This window comes from Suncus etruscus, chromosome 6, assembly GCF_024139225.1.
Source record: "Suncus etruscus isolate mSunEtr1 chromosome 6, mSunEtr1.pri.cur, whole genome shotgun sequence".
NCBI lineage: Eukaryota > Metazoa > Chordata > Mammalia > Eulipotyphla > Soricidae > Suncus > Suncus etruscus.
The window spans coordinates 35173417-35193230 of record NC_064853.1 but is presented as its reverse complement, the minus strand read 5'-3'; the positions used below and the strand labels follow the sequence as shown (position 1 = coordinate 35193230).

At 49.1% G+C, this 19814-nt stretch overlaps 1 protein-coding gene and 1 pseudogene across 1 annotated transcript; one reads left to right on the top strand and one right to left on the bottom strand.

Annotated features, from left to right (window-relative positions):
- The first annotated feature begins 5818 nt into the window (after positions 1 to 5818).
- LOC126012371 (uncharacterized) lies at positions 5819 to 5915 on the top strand (annotated as a pseudogene).
- An 8719-nt stretch (positions 5916 to 14634) lies between these two features.
- CLDN19 (claudin 19) lies at positions 14635 to 18584 on the bottom strand. The gene is made up of 5 exons (XM_049775037.1): positions 18053 to 18584; positions 17086 to 17250; positions 16914 to 16998; positions 15561 to 15713; positions 14635 to 14950 (listed from the first exon to the last, which is right to left on the bottom strand). The coding sequence occupies exons 1-5, from the start codon at positions 18273 to 18275 to the stop codon at positions 14902 to 14904; spliced, it is 675 nt and encodes a 224-aa protein (XP_049630994.1). The 5' UTR covers positions 18276 to 18584; the 3' UTR covers positions 14635 to 14901.
- Positions 18585 to 19814: the final 1230 nt, after the last annotated feature.

Sequence of the window (19814 nt, the reverse complement as noted above, 5' to 3'; positions counted from 1 at the left end):
TTCTGTAGGTGGCCTGCCCCAGGAGGGAAAGCAGTGAAATTGATTTTGGTTCCATAGATCACATTGACTAATAGAAGAGCAGCATAACAACCTAATTTAAGAGTGGTAGTCCCGGGGCCGGAGAGATAGCATGGAGGTAAGGCATTTACCTTTCATGCAGAAGGTCATCGGTTCGAATCCTGGCGTCCCATATGGTCCCCTGTGCATGCCAGGAGCAATTTCTGAGCATGGAGCCAGGAAAAACCCCTGAGCACTGCCGGGTGTGACCCAAAAACCACAAAAAAAAAAAAAAGAGTGGTAGTCCCCCATCCAGTTTCACTTGTCTGCTTCTGGCATGACAGCCACACCACGCCAAGCCTCTCTAGCCTTTCCAGGAGCAGTTTCTCAAAAGATATGGCTGTGTACTGGGTTCTTTGGGTTACTGTCTTTCCAACTGGAACTTCCTCTTGTCTCCAGCTCTTGTCTGTAGAAATGTATTGGAATCTTTTTCTGTTAATATCCATCCTGTTGGGACTCCTTGCTCTATCCTGTTTTATCTGCTCAGGGCAAGAAGTCCCAACAGGATGGATTTTTTTTTTGGGGGGGGGCCACACCCGGCAGTGCTCAGGGGTTACTCCTGGCTGTCTGCTCAGAAATAGCTCCTGGCAGGCACGGGGGACCATATGGGACACCGGGATTCGAACCAACCACCTTTGGTCCTGGATCGGCTGCTTGCAAGGCAAACACCACTGTGCTATCTCTCCGGGCCCAACAGGATGGATATTAACAGTGTTCAAGGGTAGCACCTGCCAGGCTTAGGACCATATGGAATGCTGGGGATCGATCCCAGGTCATCTGCGTGCAAGGCAAATGCCTTACCACTGATATCACTCCAGCCTAATACTGATTTTTTTTATTAGGTTGTGATTTGACTGAACATCATTGAAATGTCCATTTGCCACTGGTGGGTATGGATCTGTGACAGGAGCTGTAGTGTGGGCATCTTTGTTTCATGGTCAGGACCCCTGACGATTTCAGCTCTCAACCGTCTCTTGATCCAAGAGGCTGCAGACCCTGAATTGGGTGGGACATACTCCATTCTGGTTTATCACACTCTACCTCATCATCATTGAGCAAGGCTTGCAGAAGCATCACATCTGGTATCAGGACAACTTCTGAAAGCCAGCTGGGCATTTCCAAGTGAGGCAGGGATTCTAGGAGCAGAGGAGGAGATGACCTGGTAAGCGGATAGTCGAGCTGAGGGAAGGGGCTGGAATGATAGCACAGAGGGCATTTGCCTTGCATGCTGTTGACCTGGACAGACCGGATCTCTGACATCCCATAAGGTCCCCCAAGCCTGCTAAGAGTAACCCCTGAGTGCCATCAGGTGTGGCCCAAAAAGCAAAAAAATAAAAAGCTGGAGGAAGAAAAAAAGTTATTAGCTTCTTTCTCATGTAGAGTAGGGCCAGCTTGAACTTGACAGAATCTGGAGGACATACGTCTGTATAGAAAGCCGACCGAGTCCTGGGTTTGATGAATGTCTTTGTCTTTTGTCTTCCTGAATACAAGACGCTTTCTCTTTTAATTCCCATGGGAGATTTCCAGAGGATTCCAACTTGAGTCCCTACTTATACATTGAGGCTTGGACTTTCTTTTTCTTTGTGTGTGTGTGTGTGTGTGTGTGTGTGTGTGTGTGTGTGTGTGTGTGTGTGTGTGTGTGTGTGTGTGTGTGTGTGTGTGTTTGTGTGGTTTTTGGGTCACACCCAGCAGTGCTCAGGGGTTATTCCTGGCTCCATGCTCAGAAATTGCTCCTGGCAGGCACGGGGGATCATAAGGGGCGCTGGGATTCGAACTGATGACCTGCATGAAAGGCAAACGCCTTACCTCCATGCTATCTCTCCGGCCCTGGCTTGGACTTTCAAAGTTAAGGCTGACAAATAGTTTCATCGTCAGGGGCCCTGTTGTGAACAAGTTTCCCCCACTCTGGTTTTACAAATTTCTGAGCCCTTGAACAGAAAGGCATTGGGCTTCCCATGCTGAGGCAACGTGCTACTGAGCTCCACTAGGTTGGTGTCTTCTATTTTCTAGTTAAAAAAAAAAAAAAAAAGTCCAATAGTTTTGTTTTGGGGGGATACATCTGATGGTGCTCAGGGATTACTCCTGACTCTGCACTCAGAAAGAATCACTCCTTGCTGGCTTGGGAACCATGTATGTTCCAGGGAATCAAACCTAGGTTGGTCACAAGCAAGGCAAGCACTTTACCCACCATACTATCACTCTGGCCCAGAATTTCCTTGTGGCTAAACTCAAGTAATAATACCAGTTTGCAGTTTGCTCTGCTAGATTTGGTTGTCTTAGAATCAGCAATATTTTTGTTTTGTTTTGTTTTGGTTTTTTTAGGTTTCTGCGCTCAGAAATCGCTCCTCGCAGGCTCAAGGGATGTCGGTGTTCGAACCCAGGTCCATCCCGGGTCTGCCACGTGCAAGGCAAATGCCCCAAATACTATTGCTCTGGCCCCAGAATTAGCAATTTTCACTGAAACAATTAGCAGCTTTGGGTTGGGGGAAGGGTTTGTTTCACAACCACACTCAGTTCTGGGGGTTGCCCACAGCTTGTGTTTTAGAGTAATATGCAGGACTGGGAATCAAACCTAGTAGTGATGTCAGAGAATATTCTTGTGATGGCTCTAAGTTATCATTGCTTCTCCCTAGAGGCCATTCATTTAGTTCTGCCTCTGTGGGAGTTACTTCTACATTCCACTGAAGGCCCCTCCTAGAGTTGTGGCATAGATACTGCCATAGTCTGGTGTGCTCACAACATACTCTCAGTTCTTTTGTGTCATCAATAGAAATTGTAACAATTGGGCTGGAGAGATAGCATGGAGCGAGGGTGTTTGCCTTGCATGCAGAAGGACGGTGGTCCGAATCCAGGCATCCCATATGGTTCCAGAGCCTGCCAGGAGTGATTTCTGGGCGTAGAGCCAGGAGTAACCCCTGAGCGCTGCTGGGTATGACACAAGAAGAGTGGGGGGGGGGGGAGAGAGAGAGAGAGAGAGAGAGAGAGAGAGAGAGAGAGAGAGAGAGAGAGAGAGAGAGAGAGAGAGAGAGAGAGAGAGAGACAGGAGAGGGTTGTTCTCATAATTCAAAATAAAAAAATTATAAAAAAAAAAAAAAGAATGAGAATAAGCAGTGTTGGCGGGGATGTGGAGAGAAAGGAACTCTTATTCACTGCTGGTGGGAATGCCGTCTAGTTCAACCTTTATGGAAAGCGATATGGAGATTCCTCCAAAAACTGGAGATCAAGCTCCCATACGACCCAGCTATTCCACTCCTAGGAATATACCCTAGGAACACAAAAATACAATACAAAGACCCCTTCCTTACACCTACATTCTTTGCAGCACTATTTACCATAGCAAGACTCTGGAAATAACCAAGATGCCCTTCAACAGATGAATGGCTAAAGAAACTGTGGTACATATACACAATGGAATATTATGAAGTTGTCAGGAGAAATGAAGTCATGAAATTTTCCTATACATGGATGTACACGGAATCTATTATGCTAAGTGAAATAAGTCAGAGAGAGAGAAAAATGCAGAATGGTCTCACTCATCTATGGGTTTTAAGAAAAATGAAAGACACCCTTGTAATAATAATTTTCAGACACAAAAGAGAAAAGAGCTGGAAGTTCCAGCTCACCTCAGGAAGCTCACCACAAAGAGTGATGAGTTTAGTTAGAGAAATAACTACATTTTGAACTGTCCTAATAATGAGAATGTATGAGGAAAATGGAAAGCCTCTTTAGAGTTCAGGCGGGGGTCGGGTGGGTAGGAGGGAGATTTGGGACATTGGTGATGGGAATGTTGCACTGGTGATGTGTGGTGTTCTTTACATGACTGAAAGCCAAACACAATCATGTATGTAATCAAGGTGTTTAAATAAAATATTTAAAAAAGAAAGAAAGAAAGAAAGAAGGAAGAAAGAGGAAGGAAGGAAGGAAGGAAGGAAGGAAGGAAGGAAGGAAGGAAGGAAGGAAGGAAGGAAGGAAGGAAGGAAGAAAGAAAGAAGAAAGGAAAGAAAAGAAAGAGAGAGGAAAGGAAGGAAAGAAAGAAGGAAGGAAGGAAGAGAAAGAAAGAAATTGTAACAGTAAGTGTAATGAAATGTAATGGAAAAGCAGCTAAAGAAGAAAAGAAAGAGAGAGAGAGAAAGAAGGAAGAAAGGAAAGAGAAAGAAGGAAGGAAGGAAGGAAGGAAGAAAGAAAGAAAGAAAGAAAGAAAGAAAGAAAGAAAGAAAAGAAAGAGAAAGAAAGAAAGAAAAGAAAAGAAAGAAAAGAAAAGAAAGAAAGAAAAGAAAAGAAAAGAAAAGAAAAGAAAGAAAGAAAGAAATTGTAACAGTAAGTGTAATGAAATGTAATGGAAAAGCAGCTAAAGAACCTGGAGGGCTAGTGAAATCAGCTGTGATGATCACCCTGTCATGCAACAAGTCTGCAACCCTGAAGCGTTTTGATCTACAGGAGTCCTGTAGTGCTGTGCTAAATCCAGGAGGTGGCGCCCTGTGCTTGGGATTCACCACCAACCTGATCGCCTCGCTCTTTTGGTAAATTCTTGGGAATTGGTGAATGAAACTGGGAAGTTCTAGGGGCTGGAACGATAGCACAGCGACTGGAACATTTCCCTTGCACATGGCCGACTGCATTCAATCTCCGGCATCCCATATGGTCCCCCAAGCCTGCCAAGAGTGATATCTGAACATAGAGCCAAGAGTAACTCCTGGACGTCGCTGAGTGTGGCCAAAAAAATATTTAAGGACTAAGCAGTAAATCTTTTTTTTTAATTTCTATATTTTGAATCAACTATGCTTCTTTTTGTTTGTTTGTTTGTGGGCCACACCCAGTGACGCTCCGGCCACTATGCTTTTTATGAAAATATTCCAGTATTATTACCAAGAGTTTAGTAGAACAAACACCCTGAATACTGCTTTTATAAAATGTGTGGGTTAATTCTAAAAGAACTGCACACATGGCGCCAGAGAGATAGCACAGCGGTAAAGCGTTTGCCTTGCAAGTGGCCAGCCCAGGACTGACAGTGGTTCAATTCTCAGCGTCCCATATGGTCCCCCCCCAAGTCTGCCAGGAGCGATTTCTACTTGCAAAGCCAGGAGTCACCCCTGAACACTGCCAGGTGTGACCCCCCCCCCAAAAAAAAAAAGAAGAAAAAATAACTGCATACATTAAGATATAAAAAAAAAAGATAAAACTAATGTTGATTTTTTTTTTTTTTGGTTTTTCAGGCCACACCCATTTGATGCTCAGGGGTTACTCCTGGCTAAGTGCTCAGAAATTGCCCCTGGCTTGGGGGGACCTCATGGGACACCGGGGGATCAAACCGTGGTCTTTCCTTGGCTAGCACTTGCAAGGCAGACACCTTACCTCTAGCGCCACCTCACTGGCCCCAGAATATTTATTTGACAATGTTAAATGATTCTGAAAACGCCAGAAAGAATATTCTTCATAAAAAATTTAGCTCGTGGGGCTGAAGAGATAGCATGGAGATAAGACATTTGCCTTGCATGCAGAAGGTTGGTGATTCGAATCCCGACATCCCATATGGTCTGAGCCTGCCAGGTGCAATTTCTGAGCATAGAGCCAGGAGGAACCCCTTGAGCACTGCCAGGTGTGACCCAAAAAACAAACAGGAGTTTGTCTGGCTGTCTGCTCAGAAACAGCACCTGGCAGGCACGGGGGACCATATGGGACACCGGAATTCGAACCAACCACCTTAGGTCCTGGATCAGCTGCTTGCAAGGCAAACGCCGCTGTGCTATCTCTCCGGGCCCACAAAAATTTTTTTAACTCACTTTGGCCGCACACAGAGAAGATTAGCATGGCCCCTGTGTAAGGATGACATGCAAATTCATGAAGCATTCCATATTTAAAAACAAATTTTTTAACTGCTGAGGTTAAAACTATATGCTTTGAAAAACCAGTTGTCTGTGTTCTGTGAGGCAGTTAAATTCATTTCTTGCAGCCAGAATGCAAGAAGCAATGTCAAGCACCAGCATAAGAATTTGAGACTTGTGGCTATAGAAAGATAAGATTAGGTGCCTTTATCAAAAAGGCATCTGACTTTTTCCTTTTAAAATGAAGACCAAGGGCCTGAGTGATAGTACAGTGGAATACCCTGATTCAATCTCCAGAATCCCATATGGTTCCCTGAGCACTACCAGGAAAAATTCCTGAGTGAAGATCCAGGGTAACCCCTGAGCATCATCAGGTGTGGCCCCAAAAAATAAATTAACCTTTCCAAAAGCTTCAGGGGAGGAAGTACAACCTAAACTGAAAAATGTCATGTTTTTAGATATTTAGATACTGATTCATTTTTATTTAAATTCAGAAAAACAAAACTTTCTTGGGCTGGGAGCCGGAGAGATAGCACAGCAGTAGGGTGTTTGCCTTGCAAACTGCTGGGCCCAGGACCAACAGTGGTTCGAATCCCGGCATCCCATATGGTGCCCTGTGCCTGCCAGTATAGATTTCTGAGCAGAGAGCCAGGAGTAACCCCTGAGGGCTGCCAGGTGTGACCCCGCCCCCCAAAAAAGGAGATAATGGAGGGTCATCGAGTATAAGATAGGAGGTGCAGGGATCAGTCCCCAGTACCACATGACCTGAGTTGTTTTTGTTTTGCAGAGGCAGCCCAAATGAAGGTGCTGATGCTACTTTTTTTTTTTCTTGGTAGTTTTTGGGTCACACCCGGCAGTGCTCAGGGGTTATTCCTGGCTCCAGGCTCAGAAATTGCTCCTGGCAGGCACGGGGGACCATATGGGACGCCGGGATTCGAACCGATGACTTCCTGCATGAAAGGCAAACGTCTTACCTCCATACTATCTCTCCGGCCCCTGATGCTACATATTTTATAGACTTATAGGGTTTGCAGTATAAAAAGGGTCCTGGAGATAGATAAATATGTGACAATATGAGTATGTGTAATATTCTTGTGCTATGTTTTCCAGTGTTTATATTAAATTTTGGAGGGGGCCTCTTCCAGGGGTGCTCAATGCTTACTCTTGGCTCTGTACTCAGGGATCACTCCTGGCAGTACTAGGAAATCAAATCCATATCAAACCACCATGCAAGACAAATGACCTACCTTCTACTATGGCTCTGGTCCCAGATGTATAAATTTTATGTGTATTTTACCACAATGAAAAAAATAAAAACAGGAAGGAAAATAAGAACCAAAAAAGAAGTAGGATCTAGGGCTAGAGATATATAGTACAGCAGGTAAGGCATTTGCTTTACACATGCCCACTAAGTTCAATCCCCAGCATCCCATAAGATCCCCTGAGCACTACTACCAGGAGTAATTCCTGAGTGTAGATCCAGGATCTTCTGAACATTGTCAGATGGATTCTGCTGTGATTCTAGTTTGTTGTTTTTTTTTTTTGTTTTTTTGTTTTTTTGGGTTTTTTTGGCTATATCTAGTAGTGTTTAGGGCTTATTCTTGTAGAGTTCAGGGATCATTCCTACAGGGGTTGGGACCATATGCTGTGCCTGGGGTAGAACCCAGGTCATCCAATTGTAGATAAAAGGCCTTAGTCTCTGTACTATCTCCAGTCTCAATTGTCAGAATATATAGAAAATAGATAAAAATGGGCCTGAGCGATGGCACAACAGTAGGACTTTTGACTTGCACATGGTCGACCTGGGATGGATCTGGATTCAATCCCTGGCATCCCATACAGTCCCTAAGCCTGCCAGGAACAATTTCTGAGCCCAGAGCCAAGAGTAACCCCTGAGCGCCACCACTGCTGTCGGATGTGGCCCAAAACAAAAAAAAAAAAAAAAAAGGAAAAGAAAAAATAGATAAAATGGAGGAGACAGATGGGGCCAGAGTGGTGGCGCAGGGCGTAAGGCATCTGCCTTGCTTGGGCTAGCCTAGGATGGACTGTGGTTTGATCCCCCAGTGTCCCATATGGTCCCCCAAGCCAGGAGCGATTTCTGAGCACGTAGCTAGAAGTAACTCTTGAGTGTTCACCGGGTGTGGTCCGAAAACCAAAACAAAAAAAAAAAACATGCGGGGACAGAGATTTAAATTGAAACAACTTTTATAAAGCCATTTTATGAGACTTTATCATAACTTGTATATCCTCTTTTCCACTGTTTGTTAAAGTGTCATATGACACAAAATATGCTTTTTATAAGGCATATTTAAATGAAAAACATTGGAGATGGAATACACCTAATATTGCTCAGAATCTACTAATACTCTTCGTGCCTGGTCATCACTCCCAGCAGTACAGGGGAACCAAGTTAATAGACTTCTACAGTATAAACTCTGCAATGCAGGAGCCCTGGATTCAATCCCTGGCACCACATGTCCCTGAGCACTGATCCTCAAGCAAAAGCAGTTTCCCCTTCTGCCATGCAGAAAGACGGTGGTTCAAATCTCAGCATCCCGAGCCTACCAGGAGCGATTTCTAAGCGTAGAACGTAGAGCCAGGTGTAAGCCCTGAGCGCTGCCAGGTGTGACCCAAAAAAAAAAAAAAAAAAAAGATTTAGGTTGGCTGGGACAGAACTACATTGTCCACATGCCGCATTCTCAGCCCTTGTTCTTTTTTGTTTGGTTGGTTTTTGGTCACACCCAGCTGCGCTCGAGGGTTACTCCTGGCTCTGCACTCAGAAATCGCTTCTGGCAGGCACAGGGAACCATATGGGATGCCGGAATTCGAACCACCATCCGTCTTGAATCGGCTGCATGCAAGGCAAATGCTCTACCACTGTGCTATCTCTCCAGCCCCCCTTGTTCATTTTTATTAAGTTGCAAGTGTTCTCTCGATGGGGTACTATATATGGTTTCTAAATATTTTCTCCTTGAGGTTTTTATTTTCCCTTTATGATGATTCTTTGCAGCAAAAGAAAAAAATTTTTTTTTGTTTTTGGTTTTTGGGCCACACCTGGCAGTGCTCAGGGGTTACTCCTGGCTGTCTACTCAGAAATAGCTCCTGGCAGGCACGGGAGACCCTATGGGACATCGGGACTCGAACCAACCACCTTTGGTCCTGGATCGACTGCTTGCAAGGCAAACGCCACTGTGCTATCTCTCCAGGCCCAAGAAAAAAATATTTTGACTTAATTTATCTCATTTTCTTTTGTCACTTGTGCTTTGTTGTCACATCTAAGATACACAATTCACAAAATTTACTCCAATTTTCTTCAATGTGTTTTATATTTTAGTGATTAAAGTTGGGTCTGATTCATTTTTGTTTTTTTGTTTTTTGGTTTTGGTTTTGGTTTTGGTTTTTGGTTTTTGGGTCACACCCAGCAGTGCTCAGAAGTTACTCCTGGCTCTATGCTCAGAATCGCTCCTGGCAGGCTCAGGGAACCATATGGGATGCCGGGATTCGAATCACCGTCCTTCTGCATGCAAGGCAAACGTCTTACCTCCACGCTATCTCTCCGGCTCCCCCAGATTTGATTCTTGACACTACATATGATCCCCCCAAGCCTCAGTAGAGAGCACTATACTGAGCCAGGAGTAAGTTCATGCATTTCTAGATGTGGCCCACAAACAAACAAAGCAAAACAAGACAAAAAGAAAAGCAAAAAACTTGCTACTAGGGCATCACAGCATTAGTTACCTCCAGGGAATAAATTCATAGATATATGTATGTATGTATATACGTATGTATGTATGATGTATATATTATGCATACACCCACATGCAGACACAATTATAGCTAGTTCGATATTTGCCAACACATTAAAATCTACAAGTTCATCCAAATACTTTCTTTTTTTTTTTTTTTTTTTTTTTTGGTTTTTGGGCCACACCTGGGATGCTCAGGGGTTACTCCTGGCCTTCTGTTCAGAAATAGCTCCTGGCAGGCACGGGGGACCATATGGGATGCCGGGATTTGAACCAACTACCTTAGGTCCTGGATCAGCTGCTTGCAAGGCAAATGCCGCTGTGCTATCTCTCCGGGCCCTCCAAATACTTTCAATTCTAGTGAAAACCACATATTTGTTCCAGTCTTTCTCTTTCCCATATTTGTAAGTTATTTCTGTTGGTGAAAAACCTGTTTCCCATTATCTGCAGTATATTTATTGACTTTCTCAGCCCCTATCTATAACAGGCTCCCATCCTGAGAACCAAGTTTTTTGTGTATCTTTGAAGGGGGGAGTACTGGGAGGGATTGGGTCACATCAAGTATTTCTATGGGAACCATGTAGAGTAGTGCTAGGATGGAATTTGGGGCCTACTGCATGCTAGACATGCTTACTCCTAGCTCAGTACTCAGGGATCACCCCTCGTCTGACTCAGAGGAACATATGTGGTGCTGGGGATTAAACTAAAGTCAGCAGTGTGCAAGACAAACACACCTTACATGAGGGGTCTCAAACTCAATTTACCTGGGGGCCGCAGGAGGCAAAGTTGGGGTGAGGCAGGACCACATAAGGGATTTCACTTACTGAATATTCGCAATAAAAAATCGCATTAGTGAGGGTGGAGTGGGATGGAGGGAGATTTGGGACATTGGTGATGGGAATGTTGCACTGGTGAAGGGGGGTGTTCTTTACATGACTGAAACCTAATCACAATCATATTTGTAATCAAGATGCTTAAATAAAAATATTATAAAAAATCGAATTAGTAAGAAAAAATCGCAAAAATCGCATTAAATATTTGCATACCCCGAACGGAACTGCTTGGGGTATGCAAATGTTTAATGCAATTTTTTTCTTACTAATGCGATTTTTATTGCGATTATTCGGTAAGCAAATAATCACGAATACTGCGATATTTGAAGGCCGGCCGCAGGCCACAAAATGTTGTACGGTGGGCCATGAGTTTGAGACTCCTGCCTTACACGCTATACTATCTCTTTAGCTCCAGGATTCATCTTTGTGACAACTGACCTAATTGGTGGCTTGATTCCCCAGCACTGCAAGGTTCCCTGAGCACAAACCAAGGAATTAGGCCCTAAGTACTGCTAGATGGACCCAAGCAGCAGTGCATCACTGGCCCAAGCATTGAACTGTCAGCCCAGTTGGCTGTGTATGTGTGCCCTGACCCTATTCACCCGACCTCCATGAACACTCAAAAAGACACATCTAAGGTTTTTTTTTTATCTGTTTGTTTTGTTTTGGGGACCATACCAGGTAATGCTCAGGGTTTACTCCCTATTCTGTGATCAGGGGACCATATGGGATGTCAGGAATCAAACCTGAGTCTGCCACATGCAAGGCAAATAAATGCCTAAGCCACTGTACTATCTCTCCAGCCCCACACGTCTTTTTTTTTAATATATTTTTTATTTAAGTAACATGATCATATTTGGGTTACAGTCATAACCAGAACATCCCCCTTCACCAGTGTAACATTACCCCCTCCCCCCTTCCCATCCCCTGCCTGTATTCGAGACAGGCATTCTACTACAGTTATTTGTTTTTAAGTTCAGTAAGTTGTATTTTTTTTTCCTTAAAGGATAAGAGTAAAAAAATACAGTAAAGGTGTGATAGTGGCAATCGCCGTTGTTTGCATAGGTCCAGAAAAATGGGAAAATGAAGAAAAACTCCTTGACCTGATTACAAAAAGGCCTCACCCTAGAAGTTTATTGGCATAAGACAGACTCTGGGTTCCAGGCATACCAATCCGTCCAACTCCAGTCATTCTCAAGGTCCTGGTGAAACTTTTTCACACTTTAACTATTGTTGGTATCAGATTCTTATATTTAAAGACTCTGGATTCTGTGCATTTCTTTCATCGATGTCAGGCTGATGTGGAGCATCCTCTAGTTTCAGCATACCATTCAATGCAGAGTCATCTGCCCTGCAAGTGACTGTAGCTGAGTCTCTGGGTTTTGGGAGCACTCTTTGGAGTAAGTCAATGCGAAAGCAGTGGTAGTCTTCCCTGGTAGAGGCGTGGATCCTGGTAATGTTAAAGACAATTGTGGTTGTTTCCATAGATGGTATCCATTGTTCAGGTGTGTGTGGGCGATGCTCATTCTTCTGAGGCCTGAGCCAAATCATTATGCCAATGTTCAGGGTAAAAGACCTAATTACATTACCAAATTTGTGTTCCCATCTCTACTAGATAAGAACTTGTTTGCATATGTATTATTTTCCCATTTTAATGTGCCTATGCAAAAGAGAAGCAATGCCACAAGATATTGTTGGTGCATCTGGGGGCCGACGAATAAAGTCCAACATTCCCCATAACTTGGTACAAACATGAAATCTATACAGAGATACTCTTCTACCAGTATTGCTTATAAAATAGATCTCAAAGGGGGGAAATCAAACAATCAAATAACAAATCCAGTGGGCAAAATTGTCACTATATGAGAATATTCGACAAGAGTTCTAGATGTTAAGGGAATACATCTGAGATATACAAAGGAGATACATGTGACCCTTTCATGTTTTAGAAATAGTCAAGAGGGAGGGCGGTGTTTCCGAGATACCACTTTGGTCTGTGATTGGACAAGCGAAAAGAGCTTGGAGCCATGTCCTCCCCTTGTTGCCTACTGAAGCTTCCGACTACCCGAGAGGCTTCTGCTTCCTAATTGCTGGAAGTTGAAAGTTCAGCAGTCCCCTCCCAGCCCCTTGCAGGAACAAGGAAGCCTGGGGTCTCTTTTAAATTGCACCTCACTGGAACTCACTTGCTGGGACCCTGAGCAGGTGTCCAGGAATAACCCTGGGGAAGGGGAGAAAGAAGAAAGAAAGCTGTGGGGGGCTGCCGAGGCTGCATCCTCAACTTATCTTGGCCAAAAAGCCTACAGCATGGAACCTTGCCGTGATGCGTTGACTGCTGAAGCTTCAGACTCCACCCAAAAATTACTGTGAAAGATATGTAATCCACTTTGGCCAAAACAAAAATCATTAGTACAGAAAATGGATAAATGTGGGGTAACAAGTGATGGGAGTGAGGGAGTAAAGGAAGAAAACGAGCGCCTGGACGGCGTTCAGATGACAAGCAGATGAAACACAACAATATCCATATATTTCTTAGTGCCCCCGCGCGGTTTCACAATGGACAAGTTTAAAAAGGAAACTTCCCTGATAAGTCCTAATGCCAGAACCTATTATGACCCATGTCCCGCACCCCTTCCTAGGCCTGGTTAAAGCAGCCTTTGGCATGGCGGAGGGCTGCCAAACGCCATGCTGGCAGGACCTCCCAGCTCGGCTCCCAGGAAGGAAAGAGATCCTTCCCGAGCCAGAAGGCCCGAAGGTCGCAGCCCCCGCCCCCAGACCCTCCCTTTGGAGCAGCCCCACACTTCTAAAGTTTGCATGTTATAGTCCCTGCTGACCCCTATGGATATTCTCATTGCTCCCAAGCTGTAAGTCTGAGCTCCATTCACTATCACTCTGACTGAGCATATGCAGGAGCCAGCCTTGAGACCTGGGGATTTTGCCCAGATACCCCTGTATTCTCCCAGACTTCTCCCCAATTCCTGGGCTGTGTGTCTAGACAAGGAATGGCCTTCTCCACCCTCAGCCCAGTCACAGGCTGACAGGTCCCTTCATGAAGGTCAGCCTGACCTTCCTGCTGCTGTGCCCAGGCCCACTTGAACCCAATCTAAAGACCCTCCCTCCCACCCCTGTTCAGTGTCAGAACAGGAGCCCCATCTTCTCTCCTCAAACAACCCCTCCACCCTTACCCTCTGTGACACTCAACACAGGCCCCCAGGTGGGGAGCCATGAGTCACTAAAGGCTTTTACAACTTCATTGCAGCAAAAAGGATCTTTATTGAACAGAAGGGGTGTCTCACAGAGCAGTTCTCTAGGAGAGGCAGCAGGTAGCCATTATGGCCCATGGAGAACCCTTTAGAGGAAGAAGCGAGGCCCACAGTGCAGACAGCCCACCTCCTGGAAGCGGCCTGGGAGCCCACTCAGATGCCTGGACCCCAGGTCAATTCTGGGGTAAGTGTAAGGATCAGTCCCGAGTCCCCATTGTACCCAGAATGAGCACCCCCACTGTAGTTTAAATCCCAGGGGGACTCCTGTAGTCTCAGGAGTGTCCAGTCCCTCTGCCACAAGGACTGGCAGGAGGCCACAGAAAATGACTTCCCAGGGATGTGGTGTCTGCCAGGCTGGGGGAGTCCCACAGAAGCCACATTGCCTCCACCTAACTCGCTGGTGATCTTGAGGACCTTCCTCAGAGTTTGCATTGGAGGTTCCTGGTCCTGAGACAGGTGGTGGTGGGGAGCTGGGAATCAGCCAGGGGTGGATTGGATGACAGAGGAGTGAGGAGGTGCCCAGAGAAGCTGGGAGCTGACCTGAGCTCTCTTTCTCTGCATTTCCAAGACTTCCACCTTTTCAAGATGAAGGGGTGCAGTATCTGGACTGCAGGGACCCAACAAACCGCACCTCTGAGCCCTGCTGCTCTTTTCCTTCTCTGGCTCTGGAGCAGGAATGTCGCGGGACCTTGGAGAGGAGGAATGGGGTGTGGAAAGGGCAGCAGTGGGTTGGGGCCAAGCTGGGGGTGTCCGCTTTGCTCCAGTTGGACATTCCAGATGCCTGACAGGGCCTAATGTCCTTCCCCCAGTCCCTGCCTCACTCCTTCAGCGCCTAGAATGTCCCTTCCCTCAACTCCAACTAGGGGGACTGTCCCGGGGTGGGTGTGACCCCCCTCCCAATGCAGAGGGCAGCAAGGAATGCAGGCTCTGGGCACTTTTGGGCAGGGGCTGTTTTTGCTGCTCAGTCCTGAGTCTGTGTAGCCCAACCTGATCTTTGGTCTCCCCACCTTTCTGCTCACAGACCCCAGAAACCAGCTCTGCTCTTTCTGAGCAGGACCCTCCCCACAAGTCACTCGGGGACAATGACAGTCTCCTGGGGCTGGACGATCACTTCTCTTTGCAAATCAATGCCACGCACTCTGCCTAGGTGTAGCAGGGGACAGCCAGGTGGGGGACCTGGGCATTATATCCCCAAGGGGCCCTTGGCCGAGGCAGACAATTTAACAACTGGTCTGAAAGTCAAAAGAAAGAGAGCTGGTTAGTGGTTTGAGCAGCTGTACATGAGGAGCAGGGGTTTGGGGGGCCTTGGGGCCAGACACAGAACTTGGCCAGCTGGGTTCAGTCAGGACCACACAGCAGCCCTGTCTGGGGCATCCCCCGAGGACAGGTGGGGTGGCAGGAGGGTCCTGACTATCTCAGGGAGCCTCCGCGCTCAGAGGAAGCAGGCCCCAGCTTCCCGGTGTTTCTGATCCCATTTGCTGCTGTGCGGTGTGAGAACTGGACATCCAGGCGTTGCCTTGAGCATGCCGCTATTGTGAGGAGACCGCCAGCCACTGTCCATGGGGTGAAGGGCTCAGCCCCCCTGAGCACTGGGCGGGAAGACCCAGCTGTGTCCCTGGGCTGGCACAGATTCATTCAATGAATGGGCAGTGGCTGGCAGCCCAGGCTGCTGGCCTGCTCCCACCTCTGGATCTGGGTCTCAGAACAGAGGGTGAGTGAGAACCTCTGGCTCAGAGCATAGGCTGTCCTTGGGACACAGTTCCCTCTTGGCCCTGCCCAGGGGGCTGCCAGGACAGCAGCGTGCCGGGGAGCGGTGGCCAGGGCAGCTGGGCTCAGACGTACTCTCGGGCAGTGGTTGAGGGCCCCGGCCGGTAGGGCTGTGGGACACTGCTGGCTCTCTCAGGCGGTGGGCACGAACAGCAGAGGAAGGATCCACCCAGCATAGCCAGGCCTGCGGAGGCCCAGCCCACGAATAGGGCAGGGCCAAACTCATATCTGCAGGGAAACAGAGAATGTCACTGGTGTGGCCCTACCCCATGGGCCCCAGAAGCACTGGGAGGGAACTGGAGGCAAAGCTGGACCTTCATTGGCTTCCTCATCTCTCCAGTTGGTGGTGGAGTGAAAGGTCAACCTTCTTCCCACACCCCTCCAGGTGGTCTGCTGGTTGTGGCCCTGGTTAGTGTGAGGGGCTTAGGCAGTTCCCAAAATCCCCAACCCTGATGCCAACAGCTAGTCTGCCCACAAATCCCTCCCTTTGCCCAGTGCCCACACTCTCTGTGCCAGCCTAGCCTCTCTACCCCCTCCCCGCTCCTCCCATGCTCTACTGCACCCAGATTCAGTTTAGAAGCCTCTTAGGGAAGTTCTCCTGCCCCTCTTTGCTAGACCCTCTAACTCTCTATGCAGCCAGAAGAGGGGAACAGAGGGGGCTCCCAGGCCCAGCACGAACCCCCTCCCAGCTGATGGTGACCTACAGATGAAGCTGAGGACCAACTGGTATTCCCAAGAATGCTGCCCTGGCTGGCGGAGCTCTAAGGTTGTAGCTGCTGGTGCAGGGGACAGGCCTCCCTGTCCCATGCCACTAACTCAGGGAGCTCCTCTTTTTATGAGGGGAGCCACACCAGTGATACTCAGTGGTCTACACTCCAGGAGTCATTCCTAGCAATGCTCAGGGGATCATATGGGATGCTGGGGATTGAACCCAGATCAGCCGTGTGCCTTAACCACTGTATTATCCCTCTAGCCCCTCTGGGAATCCCTCTTGACCACCCCAGGCTCTTCTCATCCTCTCTCCACCTGAGAGTGTTGGATGTCTGGAGTTAACGTTCCCATTCTCTGGTCCTGGCAGAACCGAGAGGTGCCACTGCAGATCTCTCTTGGTGACTCCCACATCCTCAGCCTTACAGGTCCAACCATTAAATAGTCCAAATTTTTCTGCACACACCCTTCATGCACACCCCTTGACCTGAGCGATTCTTCCTGGCCTTACCCCTCCCCATTGGACTGCACTCACAACTGAGGAGAACTCTCTGCCCTAGGAGGTAAGCTAGATGTAGGGTCAGGCACAGGAGTTAGCTCTAGGTTTTGAAGGGCCTCCTCGATCACAGCACCCTGGCCCTCCTGCAGCCCTCCAAGTACCGCCTTGGGCAAGGCAAGTGACCCAGAAGATGAAGTCAAGGCTGGCTACCCTGGACTCACCGGGCATTGACGGGGGTGCTGGGATTGAAGAACTCCTGGGTCACCAGAGTTGCGTACCACGAGACAGCCGTCAGTGTGCAGAGACCTGAAGATGGGGCCACCCAGGAGGCTCAGTGAGAGGCTCCGTGCCACTCATGCGATTGGGAAGGGAGAGAAGGAGGCCAGCGCTCACCTGCCAGCAGGAAGAGTACGCCCCCAGAGACAGCCACACGGCCCTTGGCGACGGGGTTGCTGTCACCTACTCGCGTGCACTTCATGCCCACGACACTGAGCACCATAGCCACGAAGCCCAGGAGCACGGCCATCACCATCAGTGCACGCGCAGACTGGATGTGGCCTGTGGGGCAGAGGGCAGGGACAAGGAGGGAGAACCCAGGATGGGAGGGGCTGGACAAAGTGGTGTGTGTGTGTGTGTGTCTGTGTGTGTGTGTGTGTGTGTGTGTGTGTGTGTGTGTGCATATATATGGGGAAAAACTCAATCCTCCGGACCCCCAGTTGCCCATTCCTGCTAAATTGCTGAGGGCAGATCCAGTTCTGGCTCAGTCTAGGTGGCTAGGGAATCTGGCATCCCTGAGGGAGACCAGCTACCTGCCAAGACACCAGGGAATGGCCTCTCCCTTGCCCCCCCCCCCCAGCAGATTAAAGGATAGAGGCAGTGATATTTCTTCACCTATACTATAAGGAAGGAAGGAGAGAGGCCTGCCCCAAGATCTGCCCACAGATCTGCCCCAAGATCTGTGCACATGATCACATACATACACATGTCTGTGTGCATGTTCATGGAAAATGTCTTTGTACCCTTGTGCATGTGGAGTGTGTGTGCCTGCATGTGCCTGCATGTGGAGTGTGTGGAGTGTGTGTGTCTGGGGTCTGTGTGTGGAGAAGCTGAGGAAGAATCCTCAGAACATGCCATGCTCTCTTCTCCCACATCTCCCTCAAGTCTTGTCCCATCACAAGACCAACAGGACCCAGTCATGACTCCTTCAATGGTACATGGTGGAGCTGGGCTCCGGACCAACCATGGCCGGCCACACGCACTGGCTGGGACTTACTGTGAGTGTGCATGTCCCGAGTGTGGGTTGGCATGTGGCACCCAGCTGCCCCTTGCCCCTGCCACCCCACCAAAAGGGGAATCCTACCGTCCAAGGCCAGCAGAGAGTCATAGAGCTTGCACTGCACCTGTCCAGTGCTCTGGGAAGCGCAGGACATCCATAGTCCCTCATAGAGGCCCACGGCTGTGATGATGGCATCGCCCGCGTAGGAAGACTGCTTCCACTGTGGGAGCACGGTGCTGGCGATGATGCCCACCCAGCCCCCCATGGCCAGGAAGTAGCCCAAGAGCTGGAGGCCTGAGTTGGCCATGGCCCAGGGCTGAGACTGGGTGTCCTAGAGCTCAAGATTGAGCCAGGTTGGCTGTGGGGGCCGGGGTCATGACCAGGTGACAGACAGGAGCCTCCCTGCAGGATGGGGTAGATTGAGGGGCAGAGCCGAAAGGAACAGGCGGTGGCCAGTAGCTCTGGCGGTGGCTGGGGCTCTAGAATGCAGGGGGAGGCCCAGGGGCTGGAGAGCCAGGGGCCCGCCCACGAGAGTCGCTAAGCCAAGGCAGGGTCCCAGCAAAGCTCTTGCCCAGCCTTCTGGGGGTGGAGGGAGGGGCCATGCCCAGGTGGGTGCCCCAACCAGCGAAGGGAGGGCAGGAGAGAGAAGAAAGGAGCCAGTGGTTTTGCCTCAAGCCTTTCCTGTGCAGGGAAAACCCTTTCAAACCTAATTCAAGTTCGGTGGACTTGACGCTGGTGATACTGCTCTGACCTAGGTTTCCTGTGTTCAGTGGGACCCTCTGCAGAGACTATCCCAGGAGGAGTGTGGAGAGATGAAGCTGGGGCCGGGAGCCCATGTGTGAAGAACAGGAGGGGATTCAACCTGGGAGCAGACTAGGGGTGGCAGGGCAAGATCTTGACTGGCATCCAGCGAGGGGCTCACATGCAGACTGGGGGCTGGCACTAACTGGGCTCCCAGGGCCCTGGGAAGGCGCCGCTGATCCCCTTACTGGCTGGCTTAGCGGCTCCTTCTGGAACTGGGACATTCCTGGGGTTCAGGCTGCCAGCTTCTCCCGCCTGGCCCCCTCCCTCTCCCTCTCGTCTCCCACCCGGCCAGGCTCAGGAGAGGGGAATGTTTAACTCTCCTCCAGCTCATTAGCAATCCCCTCACGTCCAGCGGTGCCCCAGGGCTCTGAGGGGGGCCTGGAGGAGGCAATGTCACCACTGTCTCCCACTGCCATGGCCTCGCTGCGGCCCTCGCCCTAGCGGCCCACCGCCTCCCTGGATTGCACTGGGGGAGGGCAGGGTCCCCCAACCCCGACCCGAGAGTCCTTCCCCCACTGCGCAGCCCCCATGGCAGGGACAAGGCCCCAGTTGCTCCCTGGCATTCTTCACGTGGCTATGCAAACGCGAGGGTGCCAGGCACTGCCCGGACAATGGCAGCCCTGTGTGCCCGCCCACAGCGTGGGCCCCTGGTATGGCAGCACAGGGAGCTGGGCCTGCCCACTGCGGGTCAAGACTGGGCACAGTCACCACCAAGTCAGACCACCAGTTTTTTTGGGGGGGCGTAGGAGGAGGTTTTTGGGGTCACATCCGGCGGTGCTCGGGGGTTACTCGTGGCTCTACACTCAAGAGTTACTCCTGGCCTTGCTATGGGGACCATATGGGATGCTGAGGATTAAACTGTGGTCAGCTGAGTGCAAGGCAAGCCCCTAACCCTCTGAATTACTGCTCCGGCCCCCAGACCACAGGTTTGGACCTACAGATGTGCCTCCTTGTCACAGCCTGAGCTCCTCCAAGCATGGGGGCTCAGAGTTTGATTGGTGTCCCCACTGCTGTACAGGGCAGTCCTCCTCCCCACTGTGGC